Source organism: Stigmatopora nigra, chromosome 18 (genome assembly GCF_051989575.1).
Source record: "Stigmatopora nigra isolate UIUO_SnigA chromosome 18, RoL_Snig_1.1, whole genome shotgun sequence".
NCBI classification, from domain to species: domain Eukaryota; kingdom Metazoa; phylum Chordata; class Actinopteri; order Syngnathiformes; family Syngnathidae; genus Stigmatopora; species Stigmatopora nigra.
The window spans coordinates 9,428,607-9,456,363 of record NC_135525.1 but is presented as its reverse complement, the minus strand read 5'-3'; the positions used below and the strand labels follow the sequence as shown (position 1 = coordinate 9,456,363).

The 27,757-nt window shown below is 41.9% G+C and overlaps 8 protein-coding genes across 8 annotated transcripts; 4 read left to right on the top strand and 4 right to left on the bottom strand.

Annotated features, from left to right (window-relative positions):
- The first annotated feature begins 512 nt into the window (after nucleotides 1-512).
- fscn2b (fascin actin-bundling protein 2b, retinal) lies at nucleotides 513-8,499 on the top strand. Its single transcript, XM_077739561.1, has 6 exons — nucleotides 513-605; nucleotides 714-1,440; nucleotides 6,777-6,933; nucleotides 6,998-7,119; nucleotides 7,190-7,357; nucleotides 7,478-8,499. The coding sequence occupies exons 1-6, from the start codon at nucleotides 513-515 to the stop codon at nucleotides 7,681-7,683; spliced, it is 1,473 nt and encodes a 490-aa protein (XP_077595687.1). The 3' UTR covers nucleotides 7,684-8,499.
- faap100 (FA core complex associated protein 100) lies at nucleotides 8,198-12,420 on the bottom strand. The gene is made up of 7 exons (XM_077739572.1): nucleotides 12,143-12,420; nucleotides 11,388-11,506; nucleotides 10,143-10,957; nucleotides 9,876-10,020; nucleotides 8,779-9,766; nucleotides 8,553-8,636; nucleotides 8,198-8,471 (listed from the first exon to the last, which is right to left on the bottom strand). The coding sequence occupies exons 1-7, from the start codon at nucleotides 12,296-12,298 to the stop codon at nucleotides 8,340-8,342; spliced, it is 2,439 nt and encodes an 812-aa protein (XP_077595698.1). The 5' UTR covers nucleotides 12,299-12,420; the 3' UTR covers nucleotides 8,198-8,339.
- A 129-nt stretch (nucleotides 12,421-12,549) lies between these two features.
- Nucleotides 12,550-13,432, top strand: birc5a (baculoviral IAP repeat containing 5a). The gene is made up of 4 exons (XM_077739576.1): nucleotides 12,550-12,789; nucleotides 12,888-12,997; nucleotides 13,067-13,184; nucleotides 13,278-13,432. Exons 1-4 carry the CDS (start codon nucleotides 12,682-12,684, stop codon nucleotides 13,368-13,370), a joined length of 429 nt encoding a protein of 142 aa, XP_077595702.1. The 5' UTR covers nucleotides 12,550-12,681; the 3' UTR covers nucleotides 13,371-13,432.
- Nucleotides 13,433-13,784: 352 nt separating this feature from the next.
- LOC144211994 (uncharacterized protein C16orf52 homolog B-like) lies at nucleotides 13,785-15,958 on the bottom strand. The gene is made up of 4 exons (XM_077739575.1): nucleotides 15,664-15,958; nucleotides 15,324-15,608; nucleotides 14,451-14,663; nucleotides 13,785-14,352 (listed from the first exon to the last, which is right to left on the bottom strand). The coding sequence occupies exons 2-4, from the start codon at nucleotides 15,427-15,429 to the stop codon at nucleotides 14,168-14,170; spliced, it is 504 nt and encodes a 167-aa protein (XP_077595701.1). The 5' UTR covers nucleotides 15,430-15,608; nucleotides 15,664-15,958; the 3' UTR covers nucleotides 13,785-14,167.
- A 132-nt stretch (nucleotides 15,959-16,090) lies between these two features.
- Nucleotides 16,091-19,273, bottom strand: uqcrc2b (ubiquinol-cytochrome c reductase core protein 2b). Its single transcript, XM_077739573.1, has 14 exons — nucleotides 18,989-19,273; nucleotides 18,500-18,571; nucleotides 18,238-18,387; nucleotides 18,103-18,167; nucleotides 17,963-18,019; nucleotides 17,756-17,880; nucleotides 17,580-17,677; nucleotides 17,400-17,457; nucleotides 17,236-17,331; nucleotides 16,972-17,171; nucleotides 16,829-16,909; nucleotides 16,684-16,760; nucleotides 16,445-16,598; nucleotides 16,091-16,372 (listed from the first exon to the last, which is right to left on the bottom strand). The coding sequence occupies exons 1-14, from the start codon at nucleotides 19,019-19,021 to the stop codon at nucleotides 16,289-16,291; spliced, it is 1,350 nt and encodes a 449-aa protein (XP_077595699.1). The 5' UTR covers nucleotides 19,022-19,273; the 3' UTR covers nucleotides 16,091-16,288.
- A 147-nt stretch (nucleotides 19,274-19,420) lies between these two features.
- snu13b (SNU13 homolog, small nuclear ribonucleoprotein b (U4/U6.U5)) lies at nucleotides 19,421-20,355 on the top strand. Its single transcript, XM_077739577.1, has 3 exons — nucleotides 19,421-19,623; nucleotides 19,769-19,889; nucleotides 19,959-20,355. The coding sequence occupies exons 1-3, from the start codon at nucleotides 19,621-19,623 to the stop codon at nucleotides 20,219-20,221; spliced, it is 387 nt and encodes a 128-aa protein (XP_077595703.1). The 5' UTR covers nucleotides 19,421-19,620; the 3' UTR covers nucleotides 20,222-20,355.
- A 313-nt stretch (nucleotides 20,356-20,668) lies between these two features.
- crym (crystallin, mu) lies at nucleotides 20,669-23,041 on the top strand. Its single transcript, XM_077738661.1, has 8 exons — nucleotides 20,669-20,862; nucleotides 21,191-21,341; nucleotides 21,410-21,472; nucleotides 21,543-21,644; nucleotides 21,874-22,057; nucleotides 22,127-22,248; nucleotides 22,324-22,408; nucleotides 22,477-23,041. Exons 1-8 carry the CDS (start codon nucleotides 20,696-20,698, stop codon nucleotides 22,545-22,547), a joined length of 945 nt encoding a protein of 314 aa, XP_077594787.1. The 5' UTR covers nucleotides 20,669-20,695; the 3' UTR covers nucleotides 22,548-23,041.
- LOC144211422 (ras-related C3 botulinum toxin substrate 1) lies at nucleotides 22,564-26,868 on the bottom strand. The gene is made up of 7 exons (XM_077738663.1): nucleotides 26,734-26,868; nucleotides 25,265-25,655; nucleotides 24,637-24,708; nucleotides 24,445-24,562; nucleotides 23,887-23,949; nucleotides 23,645-23,804; nucleotides 22,564-23,418 (listed from the first exon to the last, which is right to left on the bottom strand). The coding sequence occupies exons 2-7, from the start codon at nucleotides 25,297-25,299 to the stop codon at nucleotides 23,288-23,290; spliced, it is 579 nt and encodes a 192-aa protein (XP_077594789.1). The 5' UTR covers nucleotides 25,300-25,655; nucleotides 26,734-26,868; the 3' UTR covers nucleotides 22,564-23,287.
- Nucleotides 26,869-27,757: the final 889 nt, after the last annotated feature.

The following is a 27,757-nucleotide window of genomic DNA, read 5'->3' as shown; positions in this document are numbered from 1 at the left end:
CATGTTTGCATTTCATCACTCCCCATGACATCACCTTTATTCTTTTTTGTGCCCCTGTTGATTTAGCAGAGTGCTACAAAGAAGGGAATAAATCCAAATTAACTGCTAATTCTCCCGCAACAGCATGAGTCACTGGTAATTTTGTCAAATCTGGGGAAATCTACCTTGTCAGCGCCGCAATTAACTGTAACAACTTCCATTCCTCTCCAAAATGGAACTATGCTTTTCTTCCGTACTATGAATTGAAACAATGATTTGGCTTTGGACAACTACGGCAAACAGAGATCAACTACAATAGCTGGCGTTAATGGCTGTTGGGGGATATTACTTTGAGTATTACTTTGAGCTTCCAAAAAACACACAATGGCTAGCGGTGGGTCTGGAAACGCAAAAAAAACACTACAATAACAGGTGGGAACATTTTGGCCAATTGTATAGTAGTAATATGTTGAATACTGATAGTTTCCTTACAATGATATGGCTCTTTTTTGGTCATTTTTTAATAGGTCAAGATGCCTTCCAATGGGAGTCAACCATTGACGCTTCGTTTTGGTCTGATCAACCACGAGGGGCGCTATCTAACTGCCGAGGCCTTTGGCTTTAAGGTAATATAACTCAAGAAAACTGTATTTTTTTGGGCTAACAAGTTCAGAGTGAACACTTGGTCTACTCAGTTACGATGTGGCTAACGCTATGCTATCTTTGTCGGCCAGGTCAACGCCTCTGCTCCGAGCATGAAGAAAAAGCAGATCTGGACTCTGGAGCAGGACTCACAGGACACCGCAGTAGTTTACCTGCGAGGCCACCTCGGACGCTACCTAGCCTCGGACAAGGACGGCAAAGTGACCTGTGAGTCCGAAAACCGCGAGCCGGAATGCCGCTTTGTCATCGTGGCCCAGTCGGACGGTCGCTGGGCTCTCCAGTCCGAGAGCCACTTGCGCTTTTTCGGCGGGTCCAAAGACCACCTGTCCTGTTTCGCCCAAGGCGTGGCCGATACCGAGCTATGGTCGGCGCACTTGGCCCTGCACCCACGGGCTAACCTGTTGTCGGTAGCCCGCCAACGCTACGCTCGTCTCTCGGTGGAGGACGGCGAGATTTCAGTGGATGTAAACATCCCCTGGGGGGTGAACGCTATCCTGACCCTGGTCTACCAGAAGGGGAAGTACTGCCTAAAGACCAGCGATGGCCGTTTCCTGGGCAACGATGGGAAGCTCGTCACGCAAAGTGGCAAAACCACCGCGTATACGCTGGAGCTTAAATGTGGGAAGTTGGCTTTTAAAGACTGTGAGGGGAAATATTTGTCTCCAGTGGGCCCTAGTGGCACCCTGAGGTCCGGCCGGTGCTCAAAACCGGGTAAAGACGAACTATTTGACCTGCAGGAGAGTCACCCACAAGTGGTCCTCATTGCAGCCAATGGGAAATACGTCTCCATGAGGCAAGGTGAGTCAAATTCTTCAAAGATTGACCTCCCCTTTTTCACAATTTTTCAACTGATTTTCGCATTTTTTTTATGTGGATATTCCGATTTAATGTGAATCACAGCTCCTTCATGGGCAGACTTTTACACCCAATGTGTGAAGGAGGAAGAATACTGTGGTTCTTTCTTGCCAGAAGCGTTTTGGAGTTTACAACTGGAACATTGCTTACTTGCATAGATTGGATCCAATGCTTAATGCATAGATAAGGTTTTATGTAGTGACAAAGCCCTGCTGCTAATAGTTACCAACTCTAAAGCAAATAAACATATGTATTTCCAGTTTACAGCTTAAATACGCCCCATACTTGAATCCTAAAAATGTTAAAGTTCCAAACTCATCTTATTTTACAAGGCCAGGCTAAAAATGAGCTTCTCCCGACATACAAAGTCAAATTGTATCACTTTACGAGAACGAATAATGTTATTGAGTGAATACAGAGATTTTATTTACAACTCAAAAACCATATACCGCATCTTCTATTTTTGAAACTCGGAACTGAGTGCAGCCGATGACATAATTACGAGATCTGTCTTGTGGCGAGGTGCGAAAGTGTCATTATCATAAAAGTGCTCGTTTGGCGCAAAGAAAGGCTATTGTTTACCCCGCGGAGGCCGTGCTGGTAAATGCTGTTAACGCTCTCTGCTCCCTCCCCCCCCCACCACCGTCCGGGCTGATGGAAACAGCTGCCCGTAACCTATATTGCGGCCGGGCAAAATTGTGTTGATATTGCATTATGTATGTAGGCTTTGGTCTTTGGCGGGCCACTTGAAGTGGGTTATTTGATCAGCACGCGGACATTGGCGCGCGGCGAATTGTTGATGGATTACAGCTGCAGCGCATGGGCTTCAAAGTTGCCCCCCCCCCCCCCTCATCCCAAAACAAGACGGCATTTCTTTGATGCGTGCTCCAAAAAGTCCAACGGTTGCAATTGCGGGCCTCATTTTACATCCCAGTCCAAGTACGCTACAAGTGCCTGCTAAGTGTTCAGTTGCCCATGGTTGAAAGGCGGGCACTGGTCTGACTGGGACACGGATTAGCATACCGTCGGCGTGCTACGGTTTCTTGTTACCCCACCCCGGTTTGTTGAAACTCAATCGGACCCCTTCGCTCATTGTTCCCGGTTACACAGAAACCGAAACACCCGTTAAATTGATTCCCCGAGTGGAAAGACGGCTAACGACGAGGGGTGCTGGGACGATTGGTCGCCGGTCAAATGGTGACTTTAGAGAGTTTACTGTAGAAGCCAGCTCTCAAAATTAGAATCATGAATTAATATCTAAAAGAGACAGTTTAATATCTAAGTACTGTTTAATATCCAAATACTGTTTAATATCCAAGTACTGTTTAATATCCAAGTACTGCTTAATATCCAAGTACTGCTTAATATCCAAGTACTGTTTAATATCCAAGTACTGTTTAATATCCAAATACTGTTTAATATGTAAGCACTGTTTAATATCCAAGTACTGTTTAATATCCAAATACTGTTTAATATCCAATGACTGTTTAATATTCAAGTACTGTTTAATATCCAAGTACTGTTTAATAGCCAAGGACTGTTTAATATCCAAGTACATTTGACCGGCGACCAAACGTCCGGTCACGGCAACGAGGGAGTGAAAATATGCTACGACGGCGACCGCTCCTTCCCCTTTCTATCGGCGTTTGGGCACAAACAAAGGCTTTAAAGTTCAAGATCACACAGGCCCACGCACACTAACGTAATGTCCCAGTGTGGCCAGAAAGGAGGTGAAGTGTGTTGAATTATTGATGAAGTTAGTCCCCTGTTCCTGGAAGGTAAAGAGAGAGTCTGCTTTCAGAAATACAAGACCCCCACCACCAACCCCTTACGGCCAAAAACGTCTTCCCTCCGAGTCACCTAATCCAAGCTAACCGAAGCTAAGCACTAACTCTGGAAAAATGTTGCGGAAGAGACCTATAGGAAGCTCTCAACAAAAAGAGAACTGGAAATATGTAAATTATGTATATTATTACATTATGGGGAGTTTACAGCCTCATGTTGTGGAAAATATAATAAGTGTTGATATAGTTTCTCCACTTGAAGTTCCGCCAATAGTCTTATTTGGGTGGCAATATTAGTCATTACAAAGTTAGCAGTGTGAAAAGATATTTGTTTGCAAAAAGCTTCTTTTAGTATGATTTTTTTTGGGGCGGCGGTGAAGCGGGGACGGCGTACATTTGCGGCTCGACGAGGCGATGATGAAAGGCTCCGCGGGTGAAATGGAAAGCAGACAAGAGACTAGACGTGTTGTCGGAGAGCCTCAAAGGACTAAAAGAAGCGCAAGTTACCTGAGCTCACTTTCTCTTGGCTAATGGACTAAGTGAGGCCAATCATAAAAGAGGCTTGGGAGGTATTAAGGTAGACGCTAGATTCAAAAAAAAAAAGAAAAAAAAGTCTATTTGCTTGTTTATTCACTTTTGCTTTTACGATAATGGCGCTGTGGATGCAAAAGATTATCTCTCTAACTAAATGTCCAAATGTGAGCCCATACTAATCCCAACTGACTTTGTGGGGGAATACAGTTGGGGTCTACAGCCAATCACATGGCTAGATTTAGGAATTGAACTACAATGAATTCAGGTCTATATAAATTACCATTACGAAGCTCATCCATCCAAAGTCCACACAAATACATCATAAAACTATTAAAAGCCAAAATGAAATGTATCGACCTAAATTCACTATTCATAATTCAATACTCCACAGGAATAATACTTCTTAAATAAATAAATAATATAAAACAGCCACTATGTGAACCCCATACAAGAACCCAAACTACAATAACACAAACACTGAATTAAAGCCAACATATATATTCTAATATAATTCTTCCACATTTTGATTTCCCAATCTCCCTAAAAAAAAAATGTAAAATACTGCATCTTATCAATATTTCATGAACTATTAGTCTTTAATGCTTGAGTGTATTTTGGCTCATGCCATCAAAGGTTTTACGGAGGTCTAGCGACCACTACAGGTCTTTGATTTTGATTTGGCGGCAGAATAAATCAGCATTGATGCACTTTTTTTTGATAACGCTGCTCACTCGACAACCCTCTGCCTCTCAAAAGTACAAAAAAACCTGAGATTACAACCCACAGTACTATGAAAGTACACCCAAATGTCCCCATAGGCCAAAAACAACAACAGCAAAGTAAAAAAGACCTCATGTAAGAAAAAGCAAGCTAAAATACAGCGAGGAAGGCTAACAGATTGGTAGAAAGAGGAAAAAGGAGACGGACTGGAGAGGGGGGGGGGGGGGGGGGATAGTGGCATCAGCTTGCCATTAATAATAGATGGCAGAGCCATCCGTGGCTGATGGATTAGTTGGGCCTGTTCCACTTTTAGACTGCAGGTAGGACAACGGTAGAAAGTGGGGCCCTGTTCTGGGGGTCACGTCTAAAACTATGGCGCTATCCGAGTGAGTGTAAATAAAAAATAAAAAAAATGAAAGTGCTTACTTTTGATGCGGTTGCCGACAAAGGCCCGATTCCGTAGGTTGGACCAGTCTTTTTTGGTCATTGGTAGATCTATTGATATCTTCAGATGGGTTTGCTTAGATTTTCAGCCGTGTCCAATGGGCTTTTTCCGTCCGTGGCGGCCGCCGGGTCCAGCTGAGCCCTGACGACAAGATCATTTCTGGCTTGAATTAGTGTGAAATGGACACGTGGAATAGGTAGACCCAAAAAGACAAAAGCATGACATTGACTGGGGATGGAGGAGATGGGATGAAAAGGAGCCGCAAGGGATGGAGGAGGAGGGGGGGGCGGCCATGTTTGCATCAAACGCACTTACGGTAATAACGGTGATGAGTCACGGAGACGTGCAGACTCGCCCAGATTCGCCCCGATGCTTCATTTATCAACGAGTTAATAAGATGTACATTAACGTGTCCGGAAAGCTGCAAAAGCGTGACATCTTTGTCACGTTTTGTGCTTTTCTCTCTTTTATATGCAATTGAAATAAGGAGTACATTCAGAAAGCAAATATAATCGGAAATAATGAAAGATATATACATATAAAAATTGGCGGGGGGGGGGGGGGGGGGGGATTCATGGCTTCTTTGATTTTCTGCATTTGCATTGCATTTGGTGTCCATTGAATTGAAGCAAAAATATGTCAAAAACATCTAGTAGTAGTAGTATATTAAAATTTCACCACTACTATGATGAAGGGTACTCGGACATTTGGTTACCAAACGTCCGGGCGACCAAATGTCCGGTCATGATGGTGAAGTGCTATTTATCTAACTACAACAGCCATTCATCAGCCTGTAAACAATATATTAGCAAATACATTTTACATTACTAAGCTTAATACAGCATTTAGAAGAGTAGAAAATCCCATTTGGCTAAAATTGTGCATTGGTTGCTTACATTTGATTGTTGGGCTTCCCAAGACTTGAGTGGCATTGCCAAAGATGTGCACATCCTGCAAATTGTAGACCTTCAAATCCGCCGCTCTTCCTGTTTTCCTGCTTTATTCTTTTATTGAAGGGCTTGGACGGACGGCCATGCGGCACTCCAAAGCTGATTATATCCAAAGCCAGCTGTGAAAGAGGGCAGATAGGCAAGGAGGGCCCCAAAGGTGGGGTTATGGGGGGGCAAAGTGAGGGGGTTCAAGGGTGAGGGGGAGGAAAAAGAGATTATTAGAAAAGGATGACCAGAAAGAGGAGAGCGATAAGCAAAGCGTTGTTAAGGGATTAGGAATATTCATTGGGGATATTGTGTTATGCATCTAATTAAGGGTTTAGGCCTACTCAATCTGGCTGTCCACGAGTCATGTGACCCACAACCCTTTTTTTTGTCTTATTCTACAAACAATGACAAATATCAGCCACTGCACATTAAAATATGGAAAACGCATACGATGTATATCAGTGGCAAATTTAAAAAAAATGACATTAGGGGGGTAATGATACGTGACACTATTGTGTCTACATTGATTCAGCCACTAAAGCACTTGTGTCAAAGTGGCGGCCTGGGGGCTAAATCTGGCCCATTGCATAATTTTGTGTGGCCCGGGAAAGTCAATCATGAATGATTTTAAATCAATAATTGCCATTTTTAATCATTTTTTTCTGTGTTTTCAGTTCAAAAATCATTTAGTAAAATCTAAAAATATATTTTAAAAAAAAGCTCAAATAAACATTGTTTTAGATCTATAAAAAAACAGATTATTCAAGGCTTTTAATCCAGTTCTTTCCCACCACCATGTAAAACTAATATATTTCTACAATCTGATGAATAAATAGCCCTTGTTCCCGTCCTCCCCAGGAGTAAGCCTGGCCGCCAATCAGGAAGACGAGACGGACATGGAGACTTTTCAGATGGAGATGGACCAGGAGACCACCAAGTGCTCTTTTCGCACCAACCAGGGGAACTACTGGGCCTTGGTGGCCCACGGAGGCATCCAGAGTACGGCCACAGAAGTGTAAGTAAAACTAGCTTCCAAATAAATACAAAAATATTTTAAAAAGAGCCTTTTTACGTTTTAGCTCGGCGGTTAGCACGTTCGCCGTGGAGTGGCTTGGCCACAAGATGGCGTTGAAAGCAAATAACGGAAAATATGTCTGCGCTAAGAAGAATGGCCAATTGCTAGCTGTCAGTGAGACCATAGGTGAGATGTTTTGTCGTCGTAAAGTGGATTTTTTTTCTTTTTAAAAAGCGTTTTTTGTGTGTTTTTTCAGGGGAGGACGAACAGCTGAGTCTCAAACTGACCAACCGGCCAATGTTGATCCTCCGAGGAGAGAATGGTTTCATCTGCCACCATAAGAAGTCCAACACTTTAGACGCCAGCCGATCTGTTTATGACACGTTCGGACTGCAATTTAGCGATGGCTTCTATCACATTAAAGGTCAGAAAGCAAAAGAACTAAAAAAATTGATTGGACGTCATTGCGATGCTTTGAATTTGGTTGCAAATGAGTTTGTTGGATTGTTGTTTGTCCATTGACTGGTATTTACTTACCGTTTAGGTGCAAATGGACGCTTCTGGTACGTCAACGGCAGCGGCTTGGTGTGCTCGGATGGTGAAGTTCCTGAAGATTTCGACGTGGAGCTTCCGGAGCGTGGACGACTCGCCATTCGGACCAGGAGTGGACGCTATCTGCGGGGAGACAGGGGAGGAACACTTAAAGCAGATGGACTTGGACTGACCAGCTCAGCTTTGTGGGAGTATTAATCACCAAACAACAACAATTATAAATACAAATACCTACCGTCATGAAGACCTAAGTGTATAAAAATTGGGCTCGAGGAACAACAGATGAATTTTCCAAACTTTTAATATTAGTATTTGACATTATTATGGACCTTTTGGTGCCTAATTCTATTTGAAGTGACAACATGATAGTTTCTTCATGCTGTTTTTTTTTTTGGTGATATTTTTAATAGAATCTGCGGTGAAATATGAAAGCAGTGTTATTATGACCAAAGTCAAAGTGTTAGACTGTGTATTGTCAAATGATCATTTTCAATGGAAATTGTTCTATTTTTTAATTACAATAATTGGGTTTCTCTTTCCAGTTAAGAACATAAGGCATATTTTTTAATGATTCATTTAAATATAACTGTATTTGGTTGAAAACATGCTGCAAATGACACAAAATAAGTCCACATTCATTGGTTACTTACCGTAAATACCTAAAAAAAAAGCATTTTTTCCCCATTGTAAATGCAAAAAAACAACAATGAAACCTGTTTTTCACTGTGGTTTTATTTTGTTAAAAAAAGATACAGTCTGACTAGATTTACAGATTTTCTAGTGACATCCTGCCCTCTACTGGAACACCAAAGTGTGGATTTCTGGGTGAACGTACGTACGTATACAGAGAGATGTTAAATAATAAGCAGAGATGTTTCTCTCAATTCTTCATATGCACTGAGAAGATGTGAAATCATTTTTCCTGTGGACGTTCCCTCCCCAAAGTTACAGGAGACTCGACATTGCTGGAGCTTGTGCAAGATTTTCTGATAAGAAAAAAATGGAGAGTCAGCAATTTGCAGTCATTAAGAAAAATATTAAATTGTAGAATCTATTTGTAGTCATACCTTTGCATGTTGTAAGGCCTCACTAACATGTAAACTTTGCATATTGAGTGTAGAAGAGCTTTCAGGTGCTTTCTGCAAAAGAGCCTGTTTAAAAAACACAAGAGGGAGGGCTCAAAATATAACTCACTTTTGCTCTATGTGAACACAAATGTAATGTATATGGATGGATCTTCAAAACTAGATTTCTTCTCCCAGCTAAGCATGCAAATTGATAAGACTTTCAAACCTGTAATCTCCCCAAAACTGCATGATGCATTCCACATAGAGTCGCCAGTGAGAAGCTCTCAACGCGGACTTCCACGATTTCCAGGGGTGCTTCTGGCATCCGGACACTGTCCCCCTTCTTTGGGTTCACCAGAAGCACTTCTTTTGCCGTCATCTTCACCAAGTGACCATTTAGAGCTCGTGCATGGACCACCAATCCCTCAAGAATCTTGGGATCTTCACTTTTCACCCCTCCGTGCTCTCCCCAAATGAGCCAGTCCAGCAACGAGACCCCCACATTTGTCGACGTACCCTCAGAAGCCTTCAACGTCTCCTTCAGCAACTTCGACGACACTTTGACGCAGGTAGAATATTTCCGGCTCACCGCATCGTCTTTTAAACCGGCTCGCGGCTTCAAAAAAGTTCGTGCGGTGTCCAACGGGGTGACGTCGTAGGATCGAGGTACTGTGTTCTTTTTGATGTGGGCCGGATTGAGCGTCCGCAGGGCGTGTAACCAATCTACCGTCAAGGTGTTCAAGGGTAAATTGACAAGATGGCCGCCCGAGAGGTCCGTTGATGCTTTTTCGCCGAGGATACTTGAGAGGTTGAAAGTCAGGGACGTGGTAACAACGCATGGTAAGGACCATTGTCCTTGGGTGTCCAAAGGTAGTGAAATGTCCATTTTCTGGCCTGGGTGGAGATTTTGAAATGGGAAAGAGTAATGTGTGGAGGAACTTTCCACTTGGGCGGAGTTGCACATGGAAGAAACGGTGATGTTGAGGGTCCATCCTGGCTCCAGGATATAAGGACTTGCATTATTTAGGATGTATTTTAAGGTTAAGGAGTCTTCTTGAAGTAACGGGTTCCAGTTGGTGAAGGCATGACAATGGATGGGTTTTTCCATGTTGGGGTTTGCATTGGTTTTCAATGAGAAGCTTATGTTGAGCAACTGATTCAAGTGGGTTAGAGTTTGGTTTCTGGATTTGACTGAAGATTTTAGCGCTGATGCTCTGAAAAGAAACAATGAGTGTCAAAATCCAAGTTATTTGAAGAGAGATGAATAATGAAATAAAAATATAATGTGTGTTGCTATACAAAAGCATGGGAAAGAAGACATACCTCTCACAAACATCTCCAATAGAAGACAGGACATCTTTGATGCCACGGCCAGTGTTAGAAGACGAACTTCCATCTGGCACGCCAACAGGTGGGCGTATTATTTGGAGTTGACCTTTGCTGGTCAGAGCCAGCAGTTGAGGTTGACCTGGTACAGAAAGCACTCATCTTAATTCACGTTGTAGATGGACAAAAATAGAGAAAAAAATCTGGTTTTGCGATTACGACTTAATCGTGACTATCGACTACTCGAATATGTTGTTTTCTTACCTTCCTGGTTCTTGAGATGTTCCACCAAGGCGACGACTCTGCACACATTCAAACTGTTGACATTCCGAGAGGCATCGGCAGTCGTCTTCTGAGACGTTAAAGTTTCCTTTTCTGCCTCTGATCCGCCATTAGAAGAAACCAATGCCAAATCCAGCACCAGCAGGTCGGAACCAGTGCTGTAGTAAAGCGAGCCTTTCTCCAGACAGGCACAAAGCGCCGGTCCGGGCAGGCGCAGTTCGCTAAACCTGGCCTTGACGCCATCTTCCGGCGTTTTCTTGGGTTCGAGTGTGACTAGCAAGACTTTGCCATTTTCACCTATTACCACCAGAGAGTTTGATTGGACGCCGATAAACACCACAGGCTGCTCCAGGCTGTGGAGGACTCGGAGTCGCGATCCCGGTACACGATGGGCGAAAAAGCAAAGACGGCCATCCGGAAAACCGCACAAAATTACGGGCGATTTGGCCAAAGCCGCGTCGATCCCAAAAAGAACTTTAAAGAGAACGGCATCGAGGCCCGGTGACTTTGACGGTGCGTTTGCGGGTTGGACGCAGAACAGGACCGGTTTCTTGTGGCGATGGTCCGAATCGGAGATGAGAGGCGCTTTAAACGAGCTCAGCGTTTCGTAGCGGACGACTTTGGAATCTTCTGGAATTTTGTAGCGCGTCAGCAGCCAGGATGTGTTTTCCCGTCGAAGGTTCAGGAGAAGAGTTTGAACCGGGAGCAGCGCTAATGTTCCTTCTTCTCGGATTACGAGGTGGTCGTGGGATGCTTTGACGCGAGGGGGGATACGGGAAGGGTCCGAGCTTTGAGCTCTGGGGTGGACAGAAATTGCTTCTGTTAGAGGAGTCTTTAAAAAAAATTTGGTTTGTTTTGCACCCTCTGGAAATATGGTGTTATTTATGTTTATAATTACATGTTGAAATATAAATGGGCTTTTATATAGTATTATTTCAGGGCTCAGAGTTTAGCAGATAGTTTTGAAATGTGTTTAGCTATTTTTACATTTGGCATTAAATTGTGTTGTGGAATTAACCTAAAAATATGACAATCTTGGCTTTCTGTAATGTGAAATAATTAACTATGTCGTCATAAAAAAATTGCTGAATTAAGATTATTTTTGTGTGCATCAGGATTCAGTGAAAAAAAACTTATAAAACTCATACTGTTACAAGGGTCACATTTTTCAAAAGAATTATTTTTCAAATAATGTAGTGTCTGGCTCGTAAAAAAAAAAAAACTAACCTGGATGGCAAAGATGACAAACAGATGCAGTATACGCCATTGTAGCAAGCCACATAGAGGGTCTTCTTTTCTTCATTTACAACCAAATCCTTCACATTATCAGGAAAAATCAGGATGGCCTGAAGAAGTGAAATATTAGTCAATTATTAATTCAACTTCAAGATTAGGGAGTTTTAAGCATTTCTCCGAATATATATTATTTTGGCCCCGATATCATTGACATGACAGCAAATACTACAGAGTACTTTACTTCTATTATTGGAGCAAAAAAAGTCCGATTATATTATATTTCGAGAAGAATCCTAGTCTTTTCCAGAGGAAAAACATATATTTATAAAATCTCTTAAAATATGAATTTCCTTCCTGCATGGAAATACATAATATAATTATACTATATTATTTGGGAGACTATGTCATGTAGGGATGTCCAACTGCGGTCTGTTTTCAAACACAGTTGAATCTAATCAACAGGATGGTTTTCTGGCTTCCGGGTTTCCTCGAGGACCGAAGTTGAAATAATATACTTTTACATAATCATATAAATAGGATTAGATGCTTGGAATACAGCTTTTTTTCTCATATTATACCAACATTTTGCAGCACATAGGGGGTTAAGTACCAATGCACAATACATGTAGCAGATCCTTGTTGAGTTTGGATTTGTTAGCAGGGATGGATCTCCCAAAAAAATAAACACTAAACAACAATGAATATATTAAACATATTTTTTGAAAAGTTAAAGTATGCAAACTTGCCTTTATCTGCCTGTCTTGATCGCCGATGACAAAAACTTCATCGCTTCCAGTAGTGATGAACACGTCGATTCCAGGTGAGGAACAAACTTTTAGTATACTTGACGCTGAACAAAAGCCAAAATCTGTCAAAATGTCCACCGAACATCTCCCTTCCATAACCACAACGAAAAAGAGATTTGATGTGTGTTGATTTCGCTACAATAATATTTTTTAATATTTCAACACATGGAGTCGGCGTCGTGTGGAAAGCACGAGCCAAATCGGAAGTTGGATGTTCAAACCAGAACGCATTTCCGGCGCGCGAATTTACAACCAATGAATTTTTTTCCTCTTTGTTTGTTAACTTGGCACGTTTGGCCACTAGGCGGCGACAAAGATGGCGCGCTTCTTAGTTAGTTCGGTCACGAAGAAGACAATTGGATTCTTCATCCAATCACCACGCGCTATCGAGAGCTGCTGGAAATTTAAAAACAGACTTTCCTTGTCGGAAAACATTTAAAGTCACGAAAAAAGGAGCTCAAATAGCAGATTGACACAAAATGGAGATGTTTAACAACGATGTATTTAAAATGTTCTTTTACGAGAACAGACTGAAGACGTTTGAAGGTTGGCCGTTCGACGAAGACTGCGCTTGCACGCCGCAAAACGTAAGACATGTTAACTCCAATTTTACTAGTAAAAACGTCAACCCATTCAAATGTAAAGCAATATGGCGTTTTCTAATGTTGTATATGTTTCTTCATAGATGGCCAAGGCTGGTTTCATTCATGCACCTTCAGATAACAGCCCGGACGTTGCCATTTGCTTTTCTTGCCATAAAGAGTTGGAAGGCTGGGAGCCCGACGACGACCCAATGTAAGAACAACAACAAAACTATAATTAGGAGGATATACATTCCTAATTTTGGTTTTCATTTCTGAATAGAAAAGAGCACCAGTCACATTCATCTTCCTGTTACTTCATTAACCTGAAAAAGGACGTGGAAGACATGACAGTGGATGAGTTTTTGAAGTTGCTGAAAGTGAAGGAAGATTTCATACTTGTATGTTATTTATGTAGCATTCAAAAGTAGATTTTTTTGGTTATTTTGCTCACTGTCATTATTAATATCTAATTGTTTTTTGTCCACTTACAGAATAAAAACCTGAACGACACCATCAACAAGTTTAAAGAAGCAGCCAAAGTGAAAAGAGACGAAATAGTCAAGTCGGCAATGGGAGAAGAGTAGTATTGTCTTGTCTTTCTGTAAATATGCGCATTATCGGTCATTAAACGTGTTTTTATTTCTGATGTGATGTTGATTTTTTCCCTTTTAATCCAGAACTGAGTGCAACTATTTTACCCCACTCCCCAACTGCAGTTAAATTAAATATTTACAAATCTTTGTCTATAAATGATCTATCAAGTACTAGGAAAGCTGTCAAATCATGAGCCAATTGATTTGCAAACAAATTCCCCTTGAAAAGAGCTGCTACTGAACCTTCTTCTTCACAACAAGATGTAAACTACTTGATGGATCTTTTCATCAAGATGCACTATTGTCATGTTCTGTGATGTTTCCATGGCAACCTAAAGATCTGTGCAGACAAAGGAATTGTAGCCTCATTAGCGACGCAAAACAGAATCATGACTCCATTGCAAATTGTTTTGATTTGCAACAAAATACAGTTGCAAATAAATGATTAAAGGATTGGGTTCTCGAAAATCAAACATGGTTCGCGGGCTGGAGGTGGCCCCTTAGGGGGTCCGATCCGGCCCACATTTTTTGGGCTTGTCAATGCCTTGCATTGCATTGGTTGACTATAAAACAAAAAATAAATCCACATATTTTAAGGTTGAGCGCTCTTTAAGGCAATTTCATTCCTACACATTAATGGTGGCTGTACATTGGAATATATTAGAGCTTTTTATAAAAAAAACAAAAATTCTAAATCAAGAAAATAAATATGGTATAATACAGTCCAATGGGGAATCCTCCGTCAAGTCATCCAAAAAAGTTAGTTAAAAAGACTTGCATACATCTTGTCAACCCGGTAAGCAAACCTTTCCGGCGAACAGCAGGCCGACGATGGTGAAAAATATGGAGAGGACAAAGAGAACGTAGGAAGAGCCCACTCCGGTGTTGTTGGGCAGCTTGTAGGGCTGTCCTCCGACTTCACTGACGTAGAAGCCCATGGGAAAAATCAGGGCGGCCATACAGAACAGGACCACTAGGGTGAGATATGGACAGCCGTTAGCTTAGCATGTTTTAGACTCAGGGAAGTGGAGACCCGGGATCGAACCCACGAGGGAATGGACGACTACTTACGGCCGGCGAAGGCGATCCAGCGGGCGTATCGGATGAGCTCCCGGCGCCAATGGGACGCCAGCAGTAGACAGCAAGTGGCGCTCAGCGAGAGGACGCCGAGGATGATGAAGAAGAGAGCGGTCAGCCACTCCGGGGGCATCCGCGGAGGGACGCAGGTTCGATCTCGGCCGTGGATGGTTTGGCACTGTCGGACCAGGCCCACCGTCAAAGAGCCTAGAGATGGGGGAGGAGAAAAGATTCATCACATTGGGCCCTTAATTCTCCAGGTTGGCAGTCTCAAGAGAACTCATTAAAAGTCACAGCTCCTCAGTCATGATATTTCCTTGCCTTAATTAGATACGGCTAATTGCGCTAAGACAAAGGCTGGCGCCTTCAAATCATTGTTTACCGAATGGGTTGTACACAAAAGGGCAACTTCATTCAAATGCCACGCCCACTATGAGCAAGATGTGGTCATTGGCTGTCATTGACGGCGAGAGACGTCCAATCTGGTCAATTACTGATCATCCGAGTCCATGATAAACAAGAATGAATTAGCTTCCATTGACTGCAATAAAAGTCCAATCTATTTTGACTAGGAGGGCTTTTCAGCAACGATTCGCTGCCAACCTCCCTACACCAAAATAAATTGGACATCTATCCCCAACAGTGGCAGCCAATGAGGTTAAGGCTGACTCTTGACCTTTCTTGAGATGTCAAAACTGTACTTTATTTTACAAATTTGACGTGACACTAAAAGAGCAAACCATCCTACAAATATGCAAATAGGAGGGGGAACACTCCATATCGGGGGCAGGCAAAAATAGGCGATTAAAAGTGATTTTTTAAGAGAACGAAATTAAGTAAGTTAGTCCACATGACGAGAAGACTTACCGGCTGACTCTCCGGTGCTGATCCAGTCCGGATTGGCGATACTGGCGATGGCGAAGACTTCAGCGGCGAGGAAGAGACACCCTGAGATAACGGTCAATTTATCCATCTCCGTCGCTCTTCGTGGATGTAGTCCTCCTCCGTCCGAGTGCCCTCGGCTAGGTGCGGAGCTCGCTTGCGGCGTTCACCAAAGCGGCCACCAAGTGCTCCATTCGCCTCGGTTCCCTCGGAGGAGGGACTCGGGGTCCGCTTTCACGGACCTCCGGCCATTCCAGGACAACTTTATTCCTAAGAAAATGGCCCGGGTTAGTCGTACAAAGTGGACGTGTTAGCACGCCGCTACCATTATCCAGCAATGCTTCTTCTCCCAGTCGACTTTCGCAGCCCACCCTGGAACTCTCCTCCCCTTTATGCTGGACAATTGTCGGGAAGAAAACACAGTGGAAGGTCAACTTGTTTCAGAGGAAAAAAGACGTGGAAAAGACAAATAGGTCAAAGCGAGACGTGGTGTTTTTCAGGGGAAAGAAGTGGGCTTCAATGTGTGGAAAACAACAAAAATAAACTCAAATCCAGCAAGCTTGCTTTCTTGGCGTCTGTCATCATCAGATCTCGCGAGAAGATACGGGAGGCGGTGCCCTCCGGCTACTTCAGGAACCTTCAGATTGAATTGGATAACGGAATGAGCGTTATCATTTACAATATTAATTCAAATAAAAAATACATTCTTTTTTTAATCAAAGTATATTTTAAAATGAATTACTTCCGAAAAATGTCAGGCAGATAGAATTTATTCATTATTTTTACATGAGCTATACATAAGAGTGGATTAGCGGTTGTAATGATGTTGTGATAACCAGATAATAAACCTCACATCTAAAACGACACAATACGTCTTGTTTTTGTTGCGTTGGCGCGAGAAATACGGGTTTGCGTTAAAGAGGAGATTAGAAGAAAGTGGAAATAGATTTTTAAATTTCATCAATGAAGGGTGTTTTAACCAGGTTTCCACTGGACGCCATGGTCTTCTTGCCTGACACAAATTTCTTGGCAGCCTGAAAACATAAAAAGTGTCATAGTCATGAAAGAAATTAAAAACAGATTGACTAAAAAGACAAGAATCTTACATTGGCCACGTCTGTTAAGGAGACATTATCAATGGTTTTAGCAAATTCTTCGGGTGGTTGATAGGCGGCACTAGTTAGCGCTTGGGTGCCCATAGCTTCCATCAGACCTTCTGAAGTCTCCAAAGACATCAGCAAGTGAGATTTCAGCGACGCCCTTTGCAAAAAAAAAAAACAGAATAAAAGTTAAAAACGAGTACGGGTTTACTTCCGAGTGCGTTTTCCATATGGACATTTCTCACTTGGCCCGAGTGAGGTCAGCGGCGGTCACTCCGCCATCAGCCACGGCATTCAGCTCGCCAAGAGCAGCCTTAATGACCTGCACACCAAAAAAAAGGGGGTTCTCGTATTGGATTTTTTGCGGATTGTGGCAATGTGGACACTCACGTCGCCGGTGGATCCCGCTTGGGAAATGGTGTAGATTCCAAAAAGGCCAGAGTCAGAGTAGCTGGCATTGAAAGCATTCACCTGAAAAATATCAATGTTTTCAAAAATCTGCTCCGGTAAATGGGTATAAGGCAAAAACTTACATCAAATGGATCGTTGGTTGCCTTGGCAACACCCTGCACCAGTTTGCTAGAAGCATTGGAGCCCCTCTTGATGTGTGGACCCGCTCCGAGCAGGTGCTGCAGAACGCTGAAGGCCACAGCCTCCGCCGTGCCCGCCGCCGCCGACTGGCTCACCACGGCGGAGTGCACCAGACTGCTGGTGCTCGGCAGGCGGACCTCACCTGCAGAAAGGGCAGCCATTTTAGAGCAATCATTAAGATTTGAAAAATGCAAAAATTGCCTTACCGCCACGATACAGGGCTTGGACATCTGACGTTCCGGCGCCACCGCGAATGTTAAAGAACTGCTCGCCTACTTGCTTCAGAACTGAATGATCCACACCTGGAAAAAAAGAGAAGCATTGAGGTTCTAGTTCTATTGAGAAAAGAGCAAGAGTATGAGGTGCTCACCTAGTCCCACAAGAGCCATTCTGGCACTGGTAAAGTGGTTCTGAACAAATTGGTGCAGCTGAAAACACAAAAAAAATGGCGATCATGAGCATTTGGCTAGCTTCATATAACATATGGACGTTTCATTATTATTTTTTAAATCAACAATTTTGATTTTAAAACAAAAAATGTAACACTCACATGTTGTGACTGGACTTTGCCCACCATGTAGTCAGGACAAAACAAAGAGTTGCTAAGGGCGTTCTTGTAGGCAGCATCATGGAGACTTTCAACTACAGCTGTGACAAAAAAATAAAAATAATCCATTTTTTAAATTTTTTTTGGGGTGTGCCTGTGAGGATGTGAGACCCACTCACCTATATGAGCATTCTCTCCTGCTTGGGCCTTGTCATACTTGACCCGGTCGGTCAGAGCGGTCACCTCCCAGGGTCGAAACTCTGGCGCCGTGGTCACGTTGATCAGGAACTCCATCACTGTGTCGCTATTCAAAGAAAATTCTTGTTCAATTTACTTCTTGCATTTATAATGAGGCAAAGTGATAAAAAAAGGATGAGGTGACTCACACGTCGTCTCGCAAGCAGTCAACACTGTACATCATGTTCTCTCGGGATAAAGATGCACTGTGGAGGCACCATAAAGCATGGAAAAACAAAAATGTATATATAATGCAACTTATTTTTCTTTATATTTAGGGATTACAAACCTCAATTTGCCTCCCACGGCTTCGATTCCACGGCAGATCTTGAAAGCCGAAGCGCCTTTGGTCGTCTGAAAAAGAGTTTTGGCAAAAGTCATCTACCACACTTCCAATGATCCAGACCCTGGCCATGAATCCTACCAAGTTGGCCGCCAATCGCAAGACGTGGGTGACCCCCTGGTTGTCAAGTGTCTCATGACGAGAGCCTGCCTTGACAAACACAGCGATCTTGGAAACTGGCGAGTAGTTTTCCAGGGAGGTGACCACGAGTCCGCTTGCCAGTCTGCTAACCTGAAAGAGAACCACAATGAAGATTGTGAAGAGAAACAAATGTGGAATATTATTCTAGCTAAACCACATAGAAAACCCATCAACAAAAAAAACAACATCAACAACCACTGACCTGCACATCTTGCGGCTGAAACTTCAAATGTTCAGCAGCCTTTGTGGCAGCCTGTGCCGCATAAAGCCTTGTCTGGAAAAAGAAAAAAACAGGAGTTGAGAAGGTCGGAGAATACAAGTAACAACTGTAATAATACTATATGGGTATTTACTGATACCCTTATAGAATGTGCATTGTTTGGAAATTCATCTCTTATTGCTTTACTCATAAGGCATTGGAGTAACAGTTATCTTCACTATCTCACGTCTCGTATCGTTTTTTTTCTTCCAAATTTGGATCTACACAAGTCGGTTAAGGATTGCGTACTACACATGTTTTTTTTAGAAAGGTCCTTCCAGGATCATTATGACAGCCTGCCTATTGCCCACAGCACCCGCGACGTGAACTCTAGCCTTTATTTGCCACAAAACAGTGAGGAAAATAAGGGGCGACAGTGATACATCAATCCAATTTAAGTCCACAATAGTATTATTACAACATAGTACTTACTGATAAGTGAGAGAGTGCCCGAATCCCCTTCATTTCCCCTCTCTCCTTCAAACCTGGACCACTGAACAATATGGCGACATCAAAGTGCCCTACTAGTAAACATCATATTTAAGGCTAGATATCTAAAAGCTCAGTAAGTGATTAGTAGCCATCATATGTCTGAGGTAAGTAGGTCGTTGATTTACTACATGTCTAACATTTATGAGATATCAACCTATTTAAAAAAGACATTTAGAAAATGCACAATTTACAGCTATTGTAATATACAATAATTATTGACTGCTATATTTATTGAACAGTTCCGAGGCAAAATGGCCGCCCAGTAACAATGCTCATCCCTTTAACACAGAGCCCAAATAATGCATAATTTTGGCGCATTACCGCCGTCTACTGGCCGGAGTTACATCCACACAAAAAAAAAGAATATTTCCGGTCACATTGTTGCAAATGCGCATGCACGGACCCTCGACACGTGAAGCAAGACGTTCTCTTCTCCACGAGCAGTCGCATTTGTCTACTCTGAAAGAAAAATCTTAATTTCACAATTTTTTCTTCCTTCCACAAATAATACAAAAACTCCTCAGTGAAGCTTCTCGCCGAGAGGGTCGAAATACCAAGACGAACCTTTCACAATGGTGAGTATTTTACCGACTGCTAGCTAAAGATGCTAATTGTGACCATGTGGTGTGCTAACAACGAACCAAGAATTGCACTAAAATCCCTGATTTGGCCACGTTTCCATCATCTGAATTCAATTCGTATTTTTTTTGTTTGTTACAGACTGATGCTCCAGTAAACCCGAAGGCCTACCCTTTGGCCGACGCCACGCTCACCAAAACCATCCTGGATTTGGTGCAGCAAGCATCCAACTACAAGCAACTGAGGAAGGGGGCTAACGAAGGTGAGTCTTTAAGAGAATTGTAGCTTTTTTTAAAGTTATGCTGACATATATTTTTTCCCCTTAACGCAGCCACCAAAACCCTAAACAGAGGAATCTCCGAATTCATCGTCATGGCGGCTGATGCCGAACCATTGGAGATCATCCTCCACCTCCCGTTGCTGTGCGAGGACAAGAACGTTCCATATGTGTTTGTCCGTTCTAAACAAGCCTTGGGTCGTGCCTGCGGAGTGTCTCGTCCAGTTATCGCTACCTCGGTCACTATTAAAGAGGGGTCACAGCTCAGACCCCAGATCCAAACGGTCCAAACGTCTATTGAAAGACTACTGGTTTAATAGTTTTTGTAGAAACTTGGCTTTCTCCTCGTGTTGTGAAACGCATGAGATTTTTGTTTTTATCGAGGACCACTTACATGTAAGTGTACTTGTTGTCAATTGACTGGTTCTTAATAAAATTTAAAAGCTTAAAATGTGGTTTCAGTGTTTTATAGTGTGCAAAATATAGCAAATTCATCCTAACCCATTGAAAATAAACTGGATTTACATGCTAGCTATCTATTTTATTTTAACATTTAAGTTTTAAGGGTCTGGCCCCAATTATTTTACTGTCTTCCGAGTTTGATATATAAGTTACTTTAGTACATTGAAACAACGGGTTTATATTCAATTGATCGATTAATCTAATCGCTTAATTACTCAGTACCAAACGGGACAGCACGGGAAAATGCTCAATGTTTCCGTGTGCAATTACTGCTCTTGAACGCATCATTTGTTTGACCACTTCACTGGAGAAGCGTAAAGTCCGCAAAAATGGCGGAACCCCCGACCGTCTTTTCGGAACGTCAAGTTTCTCGTTTGTTACGATACTCCGACCTTATCCCTCGCCTGGAGGATGCTTTAGCAAAATTTTCCCGACGAGACCCTTCAGAAGCTATTCAACCTGTGAGGTCTTCAATCCCCTTGAAAAAACACAACGGGTAAGTTTATACAATGCTGAGTATAAAATACTTCGCATTTTACGTTTTATTTAGTTGCCTTTTTCGCCCAACGTCTGTTTCTGTGAATTTGCGTGTATTATTTTCTATTCTTTAAGTCGGTTGCTTATAACGGTGTTTTAACGAGTTGTACTACCATCTCAAAGTATGCTCTAAAGCGCTACAGAGCATGCGCAATACCACCACGCCCCCTGTCCGAAGCTTGAATTCTGCTTTATTTGTTTGCAAAAGTTTTATTTTTTTAGAGATACAAACTGCTATTTTCAATCCAACATAGTTACTTGATTTGAGAAATGTCTCCTTCAAATAGAGACATCTTCTTGATGCCAACATACATGGAAAACGACGGCATTTTTTGCACCAAGTTTGTGAGCGCCTACAAACGGGAGGAAGGTTCTGAACTACCATCCATTCAAGCCACAGTGGTCTTGCTGGACCCCCAAAGCGGAAGAACAATGGCTGTAAGTAGCAAGCTAGTTAGGTCAGGGCCGCTATTCTCAACAACTTTAATGTTTGTGCTGTTTTGCAGGTGATGGAGGGTAATGTCATTACCTGCATGAGGACGGCTGGGGCGTCGGCCATTTCTGCAAAGGTTTGTCCACAGTAGCTCACGTTTTCAAAACATCCAGTGATCACGTGTCCAAAGATTTCGTCTTTTCCAGCTGTTGATGCCTCATAAAGCGGAGGTGTTGGCCATCTTGGGAACAGGACAACAAGCCTTGAGTCATTATAATGCCTTTACTGAGATGTTTTCATTTAAAGAGGTACTAAATACAGTATGTTCTAGTTAACCAGAAAGTTAAATGTCATGTGTCTTCAATTCAGATTTCACAACTTACATGCCTACCTTCTGAAATACTTGCATTTGGTTGGCTAACACACTGCTACACTTCCTGAAAATATTAGCCATGATTGACCTTTGACCCCCGACTATATCACACAACAGAAAAAAATGAATTTATCCTATTTTAATCTGTAGTTTACCTTGAAAAGGTACGTGTATGGGGCCACAGCAAACAAGGAATGGACAGGTTTGGGCGTTCCATCAACGGTCAGGTGACCTTCTGCGACTCTGCCGAGGCGGCGGTGACGGGAGCCGACGTCATCGTCACGGTGACTTCAAGTTCAGAGCCGGTGCTGTTTGGACGCTGGGTTAAAGCGGGAGCACATGTTGCAGGTGAGCAGACAAAATAAGTTATGTATTTTTTTTAAGGTTAAAAATAATAATAATAATGCATCTGGAAAGCGGTTGGAGCTCACAGGCCGGACTGTCGAGAATTGGACGACGTGCTGATGAAGGAGGCAGTGGTGTACGTTGACAGCAGGGAGGGTGCCGGGGCTGAGTCTGGCGACATCATTCTCTCCGGGGTTTGTGACTCCAAGTGCTGGCATATAAAAAAGCTGTAGACATCTTGGATAAGACTTTTTCTTGGTGACTGTCAGGCACAAGTGTTTGCTGAGCTCGGGGAAGTTATCAATGGAGCAAAACCTGCACTCAGAGAGAAAACAACAGTGTTTAAATCCCTTGGTGAGTCAAACAAAACAAGAAATATGATTAACTCAAAACAGGATGAAGTATTTCTTTTTTTTGTACAGGAATGGGTGTTGAAGATGCAGTGAGTGCCAAGTTAGTGTTCGACCAATGGAAAGCAACCAAGCAACCATGAAGTCACATGTCCAAACTGGCATTTTTTGGTGATTTTATTTACTTACAAAATGTGAAATTACACCGTATTAGACAAAAATTTTCAATCCACTTGCGTCACACCAGAGTCCATAGGTTCACTTGATCATTGCTCGTAAATAAGGAAGAGAAAAAAAACAATTGCTTCAAGGTTACAGTTGATGACATGACATGATACTGCTGTCGATCACAGCTCACACAGTTGCAGTTGGTCATCATCCACTGAGTTAAAAAGAAAAAGCTTTGAAAATGTTAATGCGGGTAAAGCAACCAATGAATTCAACTAGTAGCTTTTGACAATTAGCGCTGAAAAACTGACCGGCCTTCGTCTCGTGTCCAAAACAGTAGCAGCTGTTATAACACAAATCACTTCAACCTCACTTGTCACCAACAATTCATCAAATTTGATGTTTGTCTGTATCACAAATCATGTTATGAAGGCCTCAGGAATTTCTATATTAAATACAAATATTTTTTTTATAAAAGGTCTTGGTTGTGTGAAAAAATTCTCATTCTCAAAGGTCTCATTTCATCATGATTAAATATTCAAAAGTGGACTTACTAAAAAAAAACAAAAAACAGCCGTGCTGCTCTTGATCAAACTAAAAATGGATTTTTTTTGTTTTTGTTGAACAAGGGCCCGTTGTGATCTAATAAGAGCGTGGATAAAAGAAATAAAAAGAATTATCAGGAAAGCAGTAAGGCTTCCTTTTTTGTGTGTTTTTACAAAATTCGGCACTTTCTCCGTCTCTTCTTTACGGGCGGTGGGCACAGGACCGCCCGGATGGCTTCGTCAAACACCGTTTTAAGGCCGCGTTGTGTCAAAGCTGAACACTCCAGGTACTTTACAGCACCTGGTGGAGGGGAAAAAAAGACATTATTCCTGATACAAATAAACAAATCCAAGCACAAATTATATATATTTTTTTAAATTATTATTATCCATAAGTATATGATATGTATTTTTTTAAATAACCAAAATAGTAATTGCCCTATAAAGGGTCTTATGTGCCAACCTGTTCATTGTAGTGATCATTTTAAATATATATATGTAGTCATGTTTGTGTGTGTGAAACTGACTTATTTCTTTGGCCATGGCCAAGCCTTGAGGGTAAATAATAGGCGCCAGTTTCTTCTCCTTGAGCTTGTCGATGGTGTCCTTGTCGTCCCTCAGGTCCAGTTTGGTGCCCACCAGGATGATGGGGGTGTTGGGGCAGTGATGTCGCACCTCTGGGTACCACTGGAGGACAAACCAGTTACAAAACATAAGTCACCATAGCACGCCACATTTAGGACTTGGCTTAATTAGAATGATTACTTACTTTAGCGCGGACATTTTCAAAAGAGGCAGGACTAACAAGCGAGAAGCAAATCAGGAAGACGTCCTGCAAAAATAAACAACAATAAACAAAGACATATTCAATAAATGCAATATATGAAACAAAGACCTCTAAGATAGTAGAATTTAAACTGAAGTATTTTTGTAATACAAATGTTTTGTCCCCCTTTATGTATTTACCTTTTAGCATCTACCACAACTAAATCTGCTCAGTTAAAACTAATTTAATGATCACTTTTGCATTCCAATAGAAAATAATAATATACAATCGGAAATCAGTGAGGAGCCCCATAGAATTTTCCAAGACATTGTAATCTTGGAGAATGTATTCACTTAAGATAAAGTCCCACTTTGCACAGCACAGTGGCAGATTTGTAGTGGGGACAAAAGGCAGTAAACAAGAGCTCCTTTCACTCCTCCAGCTGCCTTACAGACAGTGTATAGGTACTATGGATACGAGGCTCCGAAATGCCGAGTGGGCGCGCTCTCGTCTGGAACTGAGAATAAGTCAAGATGGCGGCAGCGGCGCCGCTGGACGTACCGTCTGTGGGTAGGACAGCGGCCGGAGTCGGTCGTAGTCCTCCTGTCCCGCTGTATCCCAGAGGCCCAGGTTCACCGGCTTGCCGTCAACCATCACGTTGGCTGAATAGTTGTCGAAGCTGGAGAAAAAAAATTGTTAGGAAAAGGCAGGGATATTGATTATCGAGTCAATATGGCGTGTTCGCCGTCATACACGGTGGGGATGTACTCTCCGGGGAAAGCATTGGTCGTGTAGCTGATGAGGAGGCATGTTTTACCCACAGCCCTGTAAAGCAGAAAAAAACAAGTTATTATTAGATTGGCGAGTACTTTGGCGAAATTACTCGTATTTTGGGTAATGATGATATTTGTTTCACGGTTTAGGCCTTTTTTATTGACTTAAATTTGTGAGTTATCATGTTTTTAGTCTGTGAAAATTAATAGAATGGATATTCAATGAGGTAGAAAAAAGTTTTCAATTTTTGGTGTAATAAAAACATAAAAGTGGAAAACTGTAAGTAGTAGTCCAAAGGTTTCTAGATAAGAGTATGCTTTCTTTTTGAAAAAAAATCTAAGTAACACGGTATAGTGACCATCATTTTGTTTGCATTTGTCAAATATCTGAAAGACGTAATGTTAAGTTTTAACGCACGAATTACATGGAGGATAAAAGCGCTATCTGGAACAACAGCTGTTGCTCATATAGGTAGCCCGTTAGCCGCTAACTGGGTCAACTTCAAAAATGATTTAAAAAGAAAACACTCAAATTATAGCACTCACGTGCACCATAGCTGTCAAACAAAGTATCTTACGTGTAAAAAATAAATAAAAGTTGAACTCACCCGTCACCCACGACCACGCACTTAATGGCCTGCATTGGAGGAACGCTCCTCGCTTAGCTCAGTTAGCTTGTGAGGCTAACGCCAGTCGAAAATCAACAAGTCCTTCAAAAATTCACACTTGGACGTGACTGCGCTTGATTCCAAAAATGTCAATAAGTGTCAAATGTTGGCACACTCTTGCCTATCATACAGCAAGACGAGAAGAACGGATACGCCAAAGTTGCGGGGAATGGGAAGGCAACACCCAAAGGAAGGAGAAAAACTCTGGAGTCGAGATTAAAGGGAAAACAGGCACACTTTAGTGGACAGATGAAGCCGGAGAGAATCCCTGCAAGGCATATCCGGTCAACAGGGTGGACGAAACGCTGCCATCCGGTGGTTACAAACGGAACTGCAAAAAACACACAAAAATAGAATATGTTTGGGTTGTTTTCAATTTAAAAAATCCCAATGGAAAGCTCCCTTTCTTCCACATTTTGATTCTATCAATAATGTTTTTTTTCTTTTTACAGATAATTCAAGAGAAGTTGGGAACTGTGATAAATAGTCATAATCGTGGTCGTTTTGATCTCTCTTTGTTGGAATAAAATTGTTTTTAGTTCATGTGGCCTATGTGCGTTCAAACTCTCCCCTTGGGCTTTTCCGCCTACATTTCCCAGAAGGGTTGTCAACAACTCTTAGAAGAGGATGATAAAGATCTCATTTCAATTGCTTTGGGAATGAATGGATAAGATGGTCAATGCCATTTGATATGTGCAAATCAAATTGTCAAATTGGCTTAACTCCTTTTGCTTTAAATCAACAGCAATGCTTTTTTTTAATGAGAATGATTGCATGAAACGCCGGTCAACTGCAAGCGCTCGACGAAGCTCTGGGTCACTTCATCCTCACCTCAGTGGATGTGTGTATGACATATCTTAATGCGGCTGACATGCATCGCCTTGTAAGGGCTTGCTTGCAGCATGCCGCTCCAAATTTGTCATTTTTTTGCAGAAAATATGGCCCCAATGCTTTCTGGAGTGGACTTTATTGGTCAAACATTAATCAGTAATGGAATAAATAATTCTGACTACATGTAAAGGATGATAAACTTTGCAAAATATGCAGTTGGTGATATTTTTTTTGTTTTGGTGAGCAGTGCAATGGTTTTATTTATTCTGGATGTGTTTACATGGATGTCAGATATGGAATAAATTTGGGTGAGTGATTGATACAAAGAAGCGAGCACTCGACTGGGTGAGGTTGGAGGAATTATGGTGTCACATGCTTCAAATAACTTGTGACTAGGCTCCAGAATTTGTTGATGCCTCCAGGGATTGATTGGGGAGGCGGAAACATAAGATTTCAACTTAAAAAGGGAAATTGTAAACTGGAGATGGGGAAGCGGAACAATTGAAATTTTATGGTTGCACTCTTTTTTTTTCTATCTGACATATGACACCAATTTCATATTTAAGGACAATTCCTACCTCACAAGACTTTGTGTTGTTGTTGTCACTGTGTCAATTTTCACGTGATTTGAGTTTTAATCTGTCTTTTTGGTCACTGAAAGTCCAGTTTTCTTTCTTTGATCCAGACCAAATTACTCTCATTTATTGTGGTTTCCTTTCAATTTCTGCAAAAGTGACAGAACACAGAACATGGAATTAAAAAAAATATCATGCTAGATTTTCAAGCTAATGCTAACCATCTTAAATATATCAGCATTTTTATCAAAATTAACTAGTTTTGATGCCAAATGTAGTATATTTCCAAAGTTCTCAAGATAAGAATGTCACATGGCGTAAAATCTATCAGATAAGTCATAATTTGACAATCTATTATTGTCTTGAAAAAAGCATTAACAAGTTTTTGGGAAGGGCCTGAAAATCCGATTTGGTGCTGAACGTTAAACGGGCACATGACGCGTGTTAGTGTCAGTCCTTCCTTTCGTGTCCTTGCCCATGTCAACCCGTGACTGGCTTTGCTTTTCCAGGGATGCTCCCACAAGAGGTCAGGAAGGGGGTGGGTGAGGCACAGGCACAGGACTCATTCATTGTGAGCCACCACCCGGGAGAGGGGGGGGGACAATGGAAAGTAGGAGAATAGGAAGTTAAAGAGAACGCCTACCTAGCCCCTTGTGTGTATGAGACTACTTTGCTTTTCACGTACCATGATGTCATCACGTGTCCTTTCGTTCATTTCAGGGATGACCAGCCATTATTCCTCATGAACTACCTGAAAGTTAAGACAATTTCATTGCATCAGACTGCCCAAATATAACAGATAATTTTGCTATATGTTAACAATTGAATACTGAAAAATCCATAAGTGATAGGTTGGCTGAAATGTACTGTTTAAAAAAAATAGCTTACAGCACTTTTAAAAGCTAGTTGAGATTAAAAAGGAATGTAAAATAAAGAAAACCTTCTAAAATAAATTCAACGTAAAAAAAAAATATTTTTTTTTCGTTAAAATGTCAATTTTAAAATAGATATATGTCCTGTCTAGGGA

What these genes read in the sequence shown, in the direction of transcription:
- fscn2b (XM_077739561.1), top strand. Translation starts at nt 513, where the DNA reads ATGCCTTCCAATGGGAGTCAACCATTGACGCTTCGTTTTGGTCTGATC. An exon ending in CAGAGTACGGCCACAGAAGT is followed by an intron (nt 6,934 to 6,997) that starts GTAAGTAAAACT and finishes TTTACGTTTTAG; the next exon opens with CTCGGCGGTTAGCACGTTCG. An exon ending in AGCTGTCAGTGAGACCATAG is followed by an intron (nt 7,120 to 7,189) that starts GTGAGATGTTTT and finishes GTGTTTTTTCAG; the next exon opens with GGGAGGACGAACAGCTGAGT.
- faap100 (XM_077739572.1), bottom strand. Translation starts at nt 12,298, where the DNA reads ATGGAAGGGAGATGTTCGGTGGACATTTTGACAGATTTTGGCTTTTGT. An exon ending in TTGTCATCTTTGCCATCCAG is followed by an intron (nt 10,958 to 11,387) that starts GTTAGTTTTTTT and finishes TGTCCACCCCAG; the next exon opens with AGCTCAAAGCTCGGACCCTT. An exon ending in CAGTTTTGGGGAGATTACAG is followed by an intron (nt 8,637 to 8,778) that starts GTTTGAAAGTCT and finishes TTTTTTAAACAG; the next exon opens with GCTCTTTTGCAGAAAGCACC.
- birc5a (XM_077739576.1), top strand. Translation starts at nt 12,682, where the DNA reads ATGGAGATGTTTAACAACGATGTATTTAAAATGTTCTTTTACGAGAAC. An exon ending in GCGCTTGCACGCCGCAAAAC is followed by an intron (nt 12,790 to 12,887) that starts GTAAGACATGTT and finishes GTTTCTTCATAG; the next exon opens with ATGGCCAAGGCTGGTTTCAT. An exon ending in TGAAGGAAGATTTCATACTT is followed by an intron (nt 13,185 to 13,277) that starts GTATGTTATTTA and finishes GTCCACTTACAG; the next exon opens with AATAAAAACCTGAACGACAC.
- LOC144211994 (XM_077739575.1), bottom strand. Translation starts at nt 15,429, where the DNA reads ATGGATAAATTGACCGTTATCTCAGGGTGTCTCTTCCTCGCCGCTGAA. An exon ending in CAGCACCGGAGAGTCAGCCG is followed by an intron (nt 14,664 to 15,323) that starts GTAAGTCTTCTC and finishes CCCCATCTCTAG; the next exon opens with GCTCTTTGACGGTGGGCCTG. An exon ending in CTGGATCGCCTTCGCCGGCC is followed by an intron (nt 14,353 to 14,450) that starts GTAAGTAGTCGT and finishes ATCTCACCCTAG; the next exon opens with TGGTCCTGTTCTGTATGGCC.
- uqcrc2b (XM_077739573.1), bottom strand. Translation starts at nt 19,021, where the DNA reads ATGAAGGGGATTCGGGCACTCTCTCACTTATCA. An exon ending in TTCAGCCGCAAGATGTGCAG is followed by an intron (nt 18,388 to 18,499) that starts GTCAGTGGTTGT and finishes GTTCTCTTTCAG; the next exon opens with GTTAGCAGACTGGCAAGCGG. An exon ending in CCTTAACAGACGTGGCCAAT is followed by an intron (nt 16,373 to 16,444) that starts GTAAGATTCTTG and finishes TTATGTTTTCAG; the next exon opens with GCTGCCAAGAAATTTGTGTC.
- snu13b (XM_077739577.1), top strand. An exon ending in GAGGAAGGGGGCTAACGAAG is followed by an intron (nt 19,890 to 19,958) that starts GTGAGTCTTTAA and finishes CCCTTAACGCAG; the next exon opens with CCACCAAAACCCTAAACAGA.
- crym (XM_077738661.1), top strand. Translation starts at nt 20,696, where the DNA reads ATGGCGGAACCCCCGACCGTCTTTTCGGAACGTCAAGTTTCTCGTTTG. An exon ending in CCCTTGAAAAAACACAACGG is followed by an intron (nt 20,863 to 21,190) that starts GTAAGTTTATAC and finishes TCCTTCAAATAG; the next exon opens with AGACATCTTCTTGATGCCAA. An exon ending in AACAGTGTTTAAATCCCTTG is followed by an intron (nt 22,409 to 22,476) that starts GTGAGTCAAACA and finishes TTTTTTGTACAG; the next exon opens with GAATGGGTGTTGAAGATGCA.
- LOC144211422 (XM_077738663.1), bottom strand. Translation starts at nt 25,299, where the DNA reads ATGCAGGCCATTAAGTGCGTGGTCGTGGGTGACGG. An exon ending in GGAGAGTACATCCCCACCGT is followed by an intron (nt 24,563 to 24,636) that starts GTATGACGGCGA and finishes TTTTTTCTCCAG; the next exon opens with CTTCGACAACTATTCAGCCA. An exon ending in CGCTGTCCTACCCACAGACG is followed by an intron (nt 23,950 to 24,444) that starts GTACGTCCAGCG and finishes TTATTTTTGCAG; the next exon opens with GACGTCTTCCTGATTTGCTT.